Source organism: Spea bombifrons, chromosome 7 (assembly GCF_027358695.1).
Source record: "Spea bombifrons isolate aSpeBom1 chromosome 7, aSpeBom1.2.pri, whole genome shotgun sequence".
Classification (NCBI taxonomy): domain Eukaryota; kingdom Metazoa; phylum Chordata; class Amphibia; order Anura; family Pelobatidae; genus Spea; species Spea bombifrons.
Genome location: NC_071093.1, coordinates 1,289,718 through 1,302,485, shown reverse-complemented (window position 1 = coordinate 1,302,485; position 12,768 = coordinate 1,289,718). Strand labels below are relative to the sequence as shown.

Sequence of the window (12,768 nt, the reverse complement as noted above, 5' to 3'; positions counted from 1 at the left end):
ACAAAAAACATTTTGGTTCAAAACCCGAGTGGGGGACGCAGCCCACGGGGCATCCATTGTATGTAATACTGTGTGTAATATAATCGCGGGTTTATTTTTTCTTCCCCTTTTAAGCCGGTTTCGATATTTTTAACCTCGGTATCGGTACGGTTTCAGCAAACTGCACAATTTCTCATTAAATATGAATATATTTTAGTAACGTTTTTTAACACTAATTCCAGTATTTTTAGTATTTTCGTACGAAAAACTTTCCTGTAGAAGAAAAATGTAATTTATTTTTACTGAGCGCACTGGTTTTCACTGCCGTTTTATGCGGGTTCCGGCCCGAATGTAGCGTTTTCTTAGAGACCCCAAAAGTGACTGTTTCTGGATTCTGTGATTCTTGTAGATTTCATAAATAACGCATTTTGTGAGTCTCTGTGTTTTATTACCGCTGGAAATATTAGAATTATTCTACTTTTATTAAGTTACTGAAAAATTTCATCCCTGAAAAAAGAAAAATTTATTTTTTGCTCGCTGGCACGTAAAAAGAAAAAATAATAATAACCTGCATTCATTTATTATCTTCACATCCATCTGACTGAGGGGGAAACTGGGGCCATTAAAGCCACCCCCCCCCTTGTGTTCAAAGGGCCCGGCTCCTGTGGGGGCCACTGGGCTTCCTACTGGGATTATTGTTCATTTCAGAAAAGCGATGTCTGCAAATAGCGATTTATTCCGTAATCTGTAAAAGACGACGCATCGAATACACGTTATTCATAATAAATACATGTTTTGGGAAAAGGGACATAAGTTCTTTGTTTTCTCTAAAGCTGCTCTAGAAAAAAATAAAAATAATGAAACTGAAATATTTTTGTTTCTTCGCTCTAATAAAATGCGGGACGCGTTTCGGCTTCTTTCTGCGTCGTTTCAAATGTATTACCATCTACCACTTCTGCTGGGAGGCTGTTCCAATTATCCACTGTAATGTATATAACAAGTTGAACAGCTGGGAATAGGCAGAGGAACCGGCCTGCAGCTGCCTCTTCTTAAGCCAAAAGGATGATTCCGTTATTCAAATCGCTCTGAATGTTTTATAAAGATTAAGAAAGTGATCCGCAGCCACGGAATCTCCCGTCCAGAACCTTTTTCTTCTTGATCTTGTAGGGAATTCGCCGGTTGGAGTCCCGGGGCCGTTATTAGATACGATCTATAGATATATAGTATATAAAATAATATATAAGTATAAAAAATATTTTGTTTAATGTAACTAATGGCCGCTGTGCGCATCTGAAGAGATTCCATTAAAAATCAGCCGTTTCCAGCTACAATAGTCATTTACAGCATTAACCCCGTCTGTGCTGGATTTCTCATCCATTTCATGTTATTTTAATGGACAAAATGTGCTTTTCTTTCAGAAACCGGGAAGTTTCTAGGTGACCCCAAACTTTTGAACGTTGTGTATATGATATTTATCTGCTGCCGATCCCCCGCAGCCGTCCTGAATCTGTCGCAGGATCCCTCGGGCCGTTCTCTTTGGCAGAAGCTGATTGGACGAGGGGTACTAAGTCATAAAGTGATGCAGGTGTTTTTTGCCCCACGGGCCGGCGGATTGAGGTAAAATGGTCCGTGGCTTTTAGCCCAAATAGCTCCAAAACATTTTTCCAGCTCACAGTGCATGCGCGGCAGCGATTATAAACTCCTATTCTCTGTAGCACCGAAAAGTTGAGAATCCAGTAAAACCGAAAGGTAAAACAACCGCGGGATTTTTCCTCTCGCCGAAGGCCGTCTCACCGCGCTAACCGAGTTTAAGGCGCCAGACAGAGATCCCGCAACCCGACGCCAGGGGTTTTCCACCAAAGATTAAGCAGATATTCTGATCGTCTTCGCCCGGCGCCCTCACGAGGGGCAAATCCTCTCCCTTCTCCTCCGTCTCCCCCGTAAACGCCTCGTTCTCGCAGTTTGAGAGTAAGCGCTGCTCGTCTGAGTGCTCGCTCCCCGAGAACGGGCAGGCGCAGAAAACGGGGCTCGCTGGGAACTTCTTCATGGTTTCCAGTTCTATTACGTCTCCTGCGGGAATATTCGCCACTTTATTGGTGCTCTTTGTGTGAAAAAAGTAAGATTTATCTGAAAATGGTCTTATGTCCGCTGTGTGTCTCGACGCCCCATCACAAAGTCCTGGCTGAGATTGAGGGCCCACTCCCACTGCTGAGTGATACATTTTGGCGTGGAGACTGTTCTCCTTCCCTGGCGATACTTTCTTCCACGTCCGAGAGTTGAAATGGTATTTCCAGAGGTTGCCGGCCGGACTGCGATAGGGTAACCCTCCCCCGATTATCCACATGCAGCCCTCGTGGGTGACGGATGAATGTCCCACCAGTTTAGGAGGCCCAGAACTAAGGAAAAAATGACATCCAACGATAGTTACAGGTGAGGGTATGCAAGTTAGCGTGAACTCTCATGTCCTCGTCTATAACTCACAACCTCCCACAAGATTTAAAGAAAAAGATATGAAAACGGGGGCCCCATTACCCCCATTTAAGTGGGGACCAAAGATCACCCACCTATTCCCCCACCCCATGTGTGGTAGTTAAATAACTGGTATAATAAAGGGTATATGTCATGTTATCACCCCTACTTTCCTCCATCTCATGATAACTGGGAGATGTTCACAGGGAGGTTAAAGTGTAAGTAATGCTCCTTAGGGGCATCTTTGCCCCTCCCCCACCCATCACCATTAAGGGGATTAAAAATATAATTTAAATAAAATGCTACATTTAAATATATATATATACATTTAAAAGAAACTCTACTTTTTCGTACTCGTATACACTTCTTCTCCTGCATATCGGAAATAATTTTGGTTAATTTACGGAGCAGCTCCAGAAATCTGTAACCGAAAAAGAAGGGGAGCGAGGGGCTCGAACTCCTCGATGCCGCGGCCTAACCTGGGGTCTGGATCTTCCGGTCCCTAGCAGGACGATCGCGCTGGACTTGCCTGGTTTTGATGCTGGACCAGTTGTGTCTCCGGAAATCAAACCTCCAGAAGTCGTTCTGTTCGGTCATCTGCTTCAGTCCCCCAAACAGGTACATGGCAGAATTGTGAGTAACACAGGAGTGGCCGTGCCGGGGCCCGGGGCCAAGACCACGGGTGGTGGGACTCAGCTCGGCCCATTTCTCTGCATCTGAAGAGAGATGAAGGCATACGATGCTCAGAACATAACTAACTCCATTGAGTGAAACGCGCCGGATTCCGAGTAAAATGGACTGGAGCGCTCCTGCGCGATTCCATTCAAAGACCTTTCACTCGACCAGCAGATACCCAGGTGAGATTTACCGAAATAAAACCCCCAGAATTCATCCACCACTCCGCTGATATCAAAGTATCCGCCGTAGACGTACATGGACGACTGGTACACGACGGCGCTGTGGCCCTTCCGGTTCCGTGGCTTTTTCTCCTGCAAAACACAAACCCTGTGAGGGGAGCCCAAACCTAACATTTAAATAATCAGAGTCCCCACGGATTATTTCAGACAGCAGGAGGGGGCAACAAAAATGGCTACCTTATAACAAGGGATTTAAAATCTTAACCAGCTCTTTTAAACCCACCTTTTGGCAATAAAGGAGTTAAATATACGAATCCCTTGGCAGTGGCGGACCTGGGCCGGGGCAGACTTGGTTGCCCTGCGGGGGGGGGTTGGCACTGACACTTGCCCATATCTGCCCTGAGAAATTCCTTACCTTACGAGCAACACATCAAAGGGTTAATCTTTGCGACGCTCTAAAGCCACCGCTTGATAAATAAATTCCAGCAGAGCAAACAGAGAAGTCACAAAATAAATGTTTGTATTCACCTTCCCCTCCGGAGATCGTCCGGAAAACCACTTTCTGGGACCTGCAAAGAGGAGAAAAGAGCGGATCCCATCAGGACGTCTGTGATCAATCCCAGGACTCCGAGCCGCCGGGGGGGGGCGACGCTTTGTATTAAACATTAATTAAGATTTTATGTTCGTTTCTATACATTACGCAGATTTATTTGCTTCTCAGAAGAGGAAACGTGGAATCGAGATTCCAGACCCGGGGTATCCGCTGGCAGCTTTTAACAAGGGGGCCGCATATGGACAGCTCCCCTCCACACCCTGCCCCCTCCTTCCCACGCGTTTCGCTTTTACGCATTAATCCTAATCTAGATCCCCAAATAAAAACAAGATGACTGCTTCTTACCGATGGCGTACTTCCAGAGCGGGGTGGTCTCACAGTTCGATCCTGAGTCCATAAGACCCCCAAACACATAGAGGACGCCCTGATGGATTAGAAAACACTCAATTTCTGAGTATATTTTATACATCCAGAAAAAAAACTGTATAAAAATGTATCCGAATGTTTGGGTAAGAATCCCATCTCTAAGGCGCTACAATCCACGGCTCAGATATTTGTTGGTCACCGCGGCAACCCGGGTCCTGAGCTGTCAGGCGCTGAACGATGTCCATGAAATGTAACAATAATAATAAAACGCACTAACAGCCTGCCCCCGAGCTACCGGGCGAGAAAACTGCCTCCAAAAGTGTTTTTTTTTTTAGGGGTTTGTAACTGAATTTCATGATTCCCCCCCCCGTGATGATGTAATAACGACTCACTCACATCATGCGCCACCATGGAGTGACCCTCTAATTTATCTGGCGCTCCCGGGGAACCCGGTAATTCTTCCCAGCGTCCGAGAGCTGAAACAAAGAAAAAAGGAGGAAAAAGTTAAATCCTTAAAAGCGGGCGAAGAACCACGGTTTGCTTCTATTCATTTAATACGGGAGAAAAACGCCAAATTACAACCAATTTTTGGTCCGTGGCTGTGAAATAAAGGGGTCTCGGCGTCACCTAAACTGGTGCGACCTGGGGGGGTAATATACAGCCGCGTTTGGGGTAATTTCCAGCATTATTATTACTAAATAATAAAGTATTTGTGAAAAGGAGAGCCTCACCTACGCTGTATCTCCACAGGTCCCCCAGCATGCCGTTGTGCCGCCCGCCGTGGATGTACACGTAGCCGTCATACGAGGCGCAGGCGTGTTTGAAGCGGTCACACGGTGCGTCGTCGCCGGGCGCCAGCGGCTCCAATACATACTCCCCGCTCTCCTGCCCCATCTCCGGGGGTTTGTGCTTCAGTCCCACCGTGGCGCCATATTCAGTCCTGAGAAGTCAAACAAACGTCTAGATTTACCCAGAAGACCGGCCAATCCCGGCACAGACTGAGATCTCACCGATTAACCCTTTAACTGCAGCGTTTAAAACACAGAATAAAGAGGCCCAGAACCGGTTCCCATATCACCACGGCGACTGTCGGCTCAACATTACAGAGATCTCAAGAAAGATCTGATCCATTGTCAGCCCCGTAAAAGGAATTTAACATCACGAGGCTGATGATGTCATCAGTATGAAGGAAATATGAGACGTTTATTGTCACTTCCAAAAGCAGATAAGCAGGTAATACGAGAGATAAGCAGAGTTTACATTTGGCGATAATACAAGGTCACGGGTGTCCGGGGCGCGCTGCAGCTTCTGCCTCACGGCGTCTTCATAAAACACCTGAACGCGGCGCTTCTCTATAACAACGAGCCAAATATCTAGCCGGGGGCTGCGTGGGGGGGTGACCCCCGATACCCTCATCTTCAGGCGCCCCCTAAAAGTTTCTGCTCCCGGCCTTGCGAGGAAATCAGATTTCTTGCTTTTCTGAGGAATGCGAATCACGGGACCAGCGGGAAGCTGCAGCGGCTCGCGGGGAATTTTTATGACCCGAATCATAAACAAGATGCACGAAATGTCAAAGACAGACAAACGGACGCACCTCGCCCCAGAACCGCCACCGATCCGCACCCCCGGAACCAACCTCCGGCACGGCTTACAGTACAAGCTGCCCGTCCGCAGCACATCCATCCTGAGAGCCGCCGGGGGATGATGGGATTTGGATTCCTGAATACGGAACACAGCAGGGAATTGGACCAGCGGGGCATTAATATCTGGAAGCTGCGCGTTAATGATACAGGAGATAAGGGTAATAATGTATGAGAACTGGATGACATCATCAGAATGATGTCATCACTGCAGCGCGTCCAAAATATACTTCCCAGGATACTCTATACTATTAGACAGGGCAGCGTCCGGCGCGGAGACCACTGGGAGCAGTCTGCATGCCGGGCACGGCGCCCGCCGAGGGGCAAAATGAAGGTTCATTAATATTTTTTAAAGAATCATCTAGAAACGGGGAAAGATACCCAAAGCGGCCGAATAATTCATGTATCGGGGGGGGACAACGACTCCCGGAACGGAAGGTTTTGTCCGTTTCTTGTCCAGAGGATTAAAGGGACATTTAAAGGGCCGCACGCCGGGGGCCCGAGGGCCGCTTCCTGTTCTGTCAGCAGCCGCCGGTTTCCGCAGCAAGAAGATCTGCCAAGTGTTTTGTTTAATGGAAGATAACGGCTGAGGCTGCCGGTGTCAGAATTCCGGTGGCTGCGCCATTACAGTGGATCCGTTTTAACGGCCAAGAGTCGGGTCAACGCGCTGAGTGACATCGAGGGGTCCGTGCGGCGAGTGCCGGGGGTATCACCGAGAACGCTGCCAACCAACACCGGGATGGGGCAGAGAGTTACAGGAAGTGGGTGAGACGTCCAGAGGGCCGCCACGCACCACCTCGATCCCATTGGTGGGGTGAGTTCTGGACACGGCCGGGGATCTCGTTATCAGCGAGCAGGAAGGGAATAAGTTCTGTCGCCGCGTCCAGAAATCTCCTTAACAACCAAAACTGAGAACTCGAGGAAACAAGAAAAATACCCGAAAAAACAACCGAAACCGCAGCAACGGAGGGTGTAATCGCCGCAGCAACGGAGGGTGTAATCGCCACAGCAACAGAGGGTGTAATCGCCACAGCAACGGAGGGTGTAATCGCCGCAGCTACAGGGCTGGACTACGTGCGGAAATATAGAAAAACATGAAATATTTATGATTTACGTATAAAATATTTTACAAAACTGGAAAAAACATCAAAACAGCAGAGGGGGTATAAGAAAGATTGCCCTCTGAGGTAATATTTAGTCACTTACCCCATTGGTGTCACTGGGGTGGAGGAATGCACTAAGGTGCGACATATCTCGTGTCAGTGCCGGCAGCAGGATCTGGCGAGAAAGCTCCCTCTCTGATCGCACCTTAGTACATGCGATACAGTGACCCGAACGTGACACAGCAATATAGCACTAAAATTTCCTGTTAGCCCCAAATATCGCCAACAAGCTGTGACACTGCGATATAACACCCCACCCACGCAACACTATATCGCCCTCACGCGGCATATCGCCACAATATCGCGATTCACTCACAGTTCGCGGAGTGGCCGAGCAGCGGATTCCTCCAGCAGACGGATACCGACAACCCCTACCAGACGCGCATACATCAGTCAGCCCACTCAGCGGGCCGGCCCACAGGCGCTATGTACGCAGTCTCTGGTGTATTTACGGTAACACGGACAGAGAGACACCTAACGGTTACTGAGAGAGAGCGCCCCTGCTTCAGCAGCCAATCACAAGTAATCTTGCTCCGGGCAACCAATGGGATTTCACCGGGATGAGCATCGGGTCAAAGATGTTTTTACAGGTTGCAAGCCTTCGACGGCCATGTTTGTTAAGGGCAAATTCCTCTCAGGGCGTCCAAATACCCCAGATTAATACCAACAATATTTATTAATAAAAATGAATTAATTCATTTCACAGTCTAACGCTTTTATAATAAAGATAATTGTTTATAATATAATCATTTTTAATTAATATATGACTTTCCAGAGTAATGTCAGCCATAAATAGAAAATATTAACCTGATTATTTACATATATTTTATTTATATATACAGTATAGTAAACATTTTATTTGGATAAAATCTTAAGTTCTAAAATGATAAAAATCTTCACTTAGATTTGTTCTCGATTCGCTTTCATGCGGCTGATTCAAAGCTTCCGACGTCTGCGGAACCATCTCTGCCCGGCGTACGGCTTCACCAGTGACTGCTAAAATGGTTTAATAGAAAAAGAAAACAGTTAAAGGAGACAGGAGAGACAACAGCGCAAGAAAGGAGAAAGTAATGAAAGGGAGAGAATAAAGAAAGGGAGAGGAGAGAATAAAGAAAGGGAGAGGAGACAAAGTAGGGATGGGTGAAGAAGGAAAAGTGAGAGGAGAGCAGGACAAAAAAAGAGAAGGTGGGGAGGAGAGGAAACGAGAGAAAAGAAAACATAAAAAAGCGCGAAGCGAGAGAAGATAGAATGAGAATAGAGGAAAAAAAAGCAACCATGGAAAGAAAGAAATGAAATTCCTGCATTCTGTAATCATTTTTGCTGTTTTTTTCATGCATTTATTTACTGATTTAATTCTGAGTTTGATTTGATTCAAAAATTTCCCTGAATTGATCCAAATTTCTATTCTGTCCACAATGTGAGATTCTCTGGGCCCTGATCTACTCGTTTACTGGCCGCCGGCTGAATACTCTGTGGACGACACTTTGTTCCAGACGGCGCTCTAAGCCCTCGGATGGGGGTCTCCAGGAGGGGGTCGGGTTCCAGGTCCTCTTCGCGATATTCTCAGATTACGAATTGAAAATTTCATTTTATGTGAAACAAATATTTTCCGCTATTAAACTTTTCCCTTCTTGAGTGAGATTTTGGGGCTCAGCTGACCGCAATGCAGTGAGTGTACACTAGGGGTCGCTGTAGCCCCAGAAATGTCATTATATTATTAGGACTTTTCAAGAAAAAAACCTTTTTAACGTAACGTTAATGACGAGGAATCTATACTTTGTATATAAACATCCCCAACGCAGCAGCTACAGCCCTCAGAAGCTTCTGCCGTTATATTTACTCAGATAGCCGTCCCCTCTCCCTGACGTGATACATTGTAACACATCCATTATTATATGTATTATAATATGTATTATTATATGCATATGTATTATTATATGTAATATATGTAGTATATGTATTATATGTATTATATATAGTATTACATGTATTATTATGTGTAGTATTATATTTATTATATGTAATATATGTAGTAGTATATTTATTATTATATGTATTATATTATATGTATTATATGTAGTATTATATGTTTTATATATTGCAATATATCTATTATATTATATGTAGTATTATATGTATTATTATGTTTTATATGTAGCATTATATGTATTATATATAGTATTACATGTATTATTATGTGTAGTATTATATTTATTATATGTAATATATGTAGTATTATATTTATTATTATATTATATTATATGTATTATATGTAGTATTATATGTTTTATATATAGCAATATATCTATTATATTATATGTAGTATTATGTATTATTATGTTTTATATGTAGCATTATATGTATTATATGTATTATTAAATGCATTATTATAGGTAGTATTATAGGTAGTATTATATGTAGTATTATATGTATTATTAAATGCATTATTATATGTATTATATGTAGTATTATATGTATTATATATAGCAATATATCTATTATATGTAGTATTATATTATATGTAGCATTATATGTATTACATGTAGCATTATATGTATTATATGTATTATTATTATATGTATTATAAGCCAACAAGTTTCTCCTCTGTAGATACGGATTCCGGTCCAATTCTGGTTTGGGGGAAAATTCTCGACTCAATGGGTGGAAAACTTTTTTTGTTCCCCGGCCGTCCCCGTGAAAAATGAAATGAAGGATTAAAGGTCGCGCAGCTTTCTCTTTGTTTAAAAACTTCCCTTGGAAGAAAAATCCCCAAGAAGAACAATAACACAAAAAGGACCCAGTAAGAGAGCCAGCCGCGCATGTGAAAGGAGCTTTCTGGCTTTAATACAGACATCGCTCCCAGGAAAGCCAGGTCCTAATTCCCGACGTGACTTGGTGGGAGTCCTGAGTTATAATCTTAATTAAACAGTTAACGTTGCAGGGATGAAACCAAAGGGTTAAATCCATATTTTATTACCCAAAAGGTTACAGAGAACAGAAAACATACGTTCTTCCAGATTTACATTTTTATAGAGAAAATAAGATTTTCTATTACTGCCAAATATTATTATTTATATAATCATTTATTTAAATATTAGCATTATTATTATTAATAATAATAATAATAATAATATATGTTTTGAACCAACCTTTCTGGTGCTAGAAGCTGGAGTAACGGGCTAAGCCGGGTCTCTGATTTTAAGAGGAACCTTTTATTATTTCTCTTATTTTTTAAAGGGGGTTTCATATAACCAGGATAATAATTTGAAGGGCTTTTCGTTTTTCTTTTTTAACAGAATATAATTTTTTTATAGATTTTTTTAAATAAATATTACAGTTTAAAAACAAATTATTGAATATAATAATAACTTTCACACGTTTTCATTATTTTTTCTCCTCTCTCTTTTATCTTTCTACCCTTTAATCTTTTCCTCTTTTTTTATGATTATTCTAAATATTTGGATTTAAATGGATGACCTCTGTTTCCTGAGACTCGTTCACTCGAAATGTTATTTATATTATGAATTGATAAACTGCTGAATATTAAAAATGATATATTTTAGATATATATATAAAGGAGCTTTAAAATCCTCCCATAAAAGGTAAAATAAAGATGTCCGTACGCAGCAAACGTCTTAAAAACAAACAATTTGTAGAGTGATTTATTAAATGTGTTTTGTGATTCTCTCGGCTCGTCTCGTGACACTTTTTGTGTCCCTTGAGTGGAATCTCATTTGAAGTTCGCTCACAAAGCGTGCGCTCTTTTTTTCGGCATGAGTGCCCTCGCGCCGACGGGCTGAAAATCCCAACCCGGGAAGCGTCCGTCGGCGGCTTATCCAAAGTCTCACGATGTGGAATGAAGAGGTAACTCCGCTCTGCGTCCGCCGGGTGACTGGTGGGGGGCCGCGTCCTTTCATCAGCGAAACCCGCCACGTTTTCATTTGCAAAGCAAGCGCTCGGAAAAGCCTTTCTCCTCCCGCTATTGTCAATATTGTTCATTCTTGCGACGTGTGTGTCCTCCGCTAAGCTCCGCGGAACGTGACGGCGGCGGCGGGATCATCGCCCGGCAGCATCTGGAGATCGCTGTAGCACTTAACGCCGAACAAAACCCCTGAAAGCGATTTGCAGACGGCGCACGCGGGCGGCCACTTCAGGTCTCTAACAAAAAATGAACATTCAGATAACGTCCGACCCGCCGCCGGCTCCTGTGGGCATCACGGCTGCCGGTCAACCGTAGCAGTCAAACGCGACCATGGTCCAGCGTGCAGCGGGCGTCATGTTTTATATACAATAAAATACGTTTTTGGTCATTTTTGTGCAGTTTTTTGTGCTTTGATAAGATCGGCGTCAATAAATGAACCCCCGGGAGCCCAGAATAAAACCCACAGGGGGTTAATTCAACAGGTCGATGTAACTCAAGCCATGAAACGTTTTAGTCCTATGACGGTACCGGGAACGGCTCGGAGAATCAGCACTCAATGTTTCTCGGGTCGTTCTTGGCTCCATCATCTCCTTATTTAAAGTCCTGTGTGGAGAGATCCGAGTCCTTCTCAGATCATTAATATTCCACGATTTAGTTTAGCCCCCAATATTTGTCACTAACAATCCTCCAAAGCTTACTTTACTGAAAGGGTAGTACATAAATGGAACAGCCTCCCAGCAGAGGTGGTAGAGGGTAATACAGTGAGGGTATTAAACATGCATGGGATAGACATACGGCTCCTGAATCTAAGACGAGACCAACGACTGATTAAGGTTTGAGTCGTTACAGCAGGAGAAACGGCGACTAGACGGGGGGGGGCTGGCAGAGTCTAGGTTTCTGTGTCAGAAAATACCCGATTTCGTCCATCGCATTTTGGGGGATCTTGCTTGGGAGTTTTGGCCCAAACATGGCATTTAATAAATCAGGGAGTTATTTAGGGATTTGTATTATTCGCAGTGATGTCACCAGCCGCCGCGGCGTGCGTATACGGCGAGCGCGTTCCCACTGACACCCCGACTTCTCTCCCGCTATAAAACCTGTCCCTGCGGATTTCCAGGAGCCGGCAGGGAGATATTTCTGGGAAATGCCCTGACTCACGGTTTGCGGATCGCGTTGTTAAGCGGCTCCTCGATCCCTGGATTTCCTGGGGGGTATGCAGCTCTTTTCCACAATCCCAACGTTTAACAAGTAAAAACACGATGGCGTCACAACAGGGAACATAAAAAAAAACAGCAATTTTCCCAGAACAGAGAATGCGATTTGGGTCAATTAAACACATTTTTTAAACAAGACAAAAATGAGCGCTTTAACCCCTTAAAGGGACTCATTTGTGATAAATAAACCTTATAATAAAACGGGGGTATAAAAGCAGCTGAATCATTTATATGGCATTTAATATGAACCTAGAACACAGCGCTACTGAGTATGCTGGCGCTATATAAATATATGTAATGAATAGCTTACAATCTAAAGAAAATAGATTAATAAATAAGATGAGGTTACAGGGCAGGGGGACGGGGGGCCGCGATTTCCCTGCCAGGTTAACCCCTAGAAGGATGGTCAGCCTGGCACGACCCCGCTAATAATGAGCGGCCTGTGCGCAGCGTTAGTGGCGCCATCTAGTGGCGCAGCATTGCATTTTTCTCATGTAACTTTATGTATTTGTTGCGCTGATAAGACGGGGGGGGGATGACGGATTCGAGTTTCGGGGAGGGCGTTAATTGGTTCCTGGTGACCCGGTGAGATAAGGCGGGCGAGA

At 44.1% G+C, this 12,768-nt stretch overlaps 1 protein-coding gene across 2 annotated transcripts; it reads right to left on the bottom strand.

The window, feature by feature from the left end:
- Positions 1-1,666: 1,666 nt before the first annotated feature.
- LOC128501797 (rab9 effector protein with kelch motifs-like) lies at positions 1,667-7,661 on the bottom strand. 2 transcript variants are annotated; one of them, XM_053471414.1, is made up of 8 exons: positions 7,344-7,661; positions 4,956-5,164; positions 4,621-4,700; positions 4,204-4,282; positions 3,834-3,874; positions 3,317-3,437; positions 2,978-3,164; positions 1,667-2,375 (listed from the first exon to the last, which is right to left on the bottom strand). In XM_053471414.1, exons 1-8 carry the CDS (start codon positions 7,415-7,417, stop codon positions 1,778-1,780), a joined length of 1,389 nt encoding a protein of 462 aa, XP_053327389.1. In that variant the 5' UTR covers positions 7,418-7,661; the 3' UTR covers positions 1,667-1,777. The 2 variants fall into 2 exon arrangements, with proteins under 2 accessions (XP_053327389.1, XP_053327390.1); XM_053471415.1 differs by having other exon boundaries at positions 7,071-7,375.
- Between the last annotated feature and the right edge of the window lie 5,107 nt (positions 7,662-12,768).

Bases quoted from the DNA above. Each gene is read 5' to 3' on its own strand.
- LOC128501797 (XM_053471414.1), bottom strand. From the start codon at position 7,417: ATGTATGCGCGTCTGGTAGGGGTTGTCGGTATCCGTCTGCTGGAGGAA. The intron at 4,283-4,620 runs GTGAGTGAGTCG...CTAATCCATCAG, and splicing joins ACTCCATGGTGGCGCATGAT to GGCGTCCTCTATGTGTTTGG. The intron at 3,165-3,316 runs GTAAATCTCACC...ATCTCTCTTCAG, and splicing joins ATTCTGGGGGTTTTATTTCG to ATGCAGAGAAATGGGCCGAG.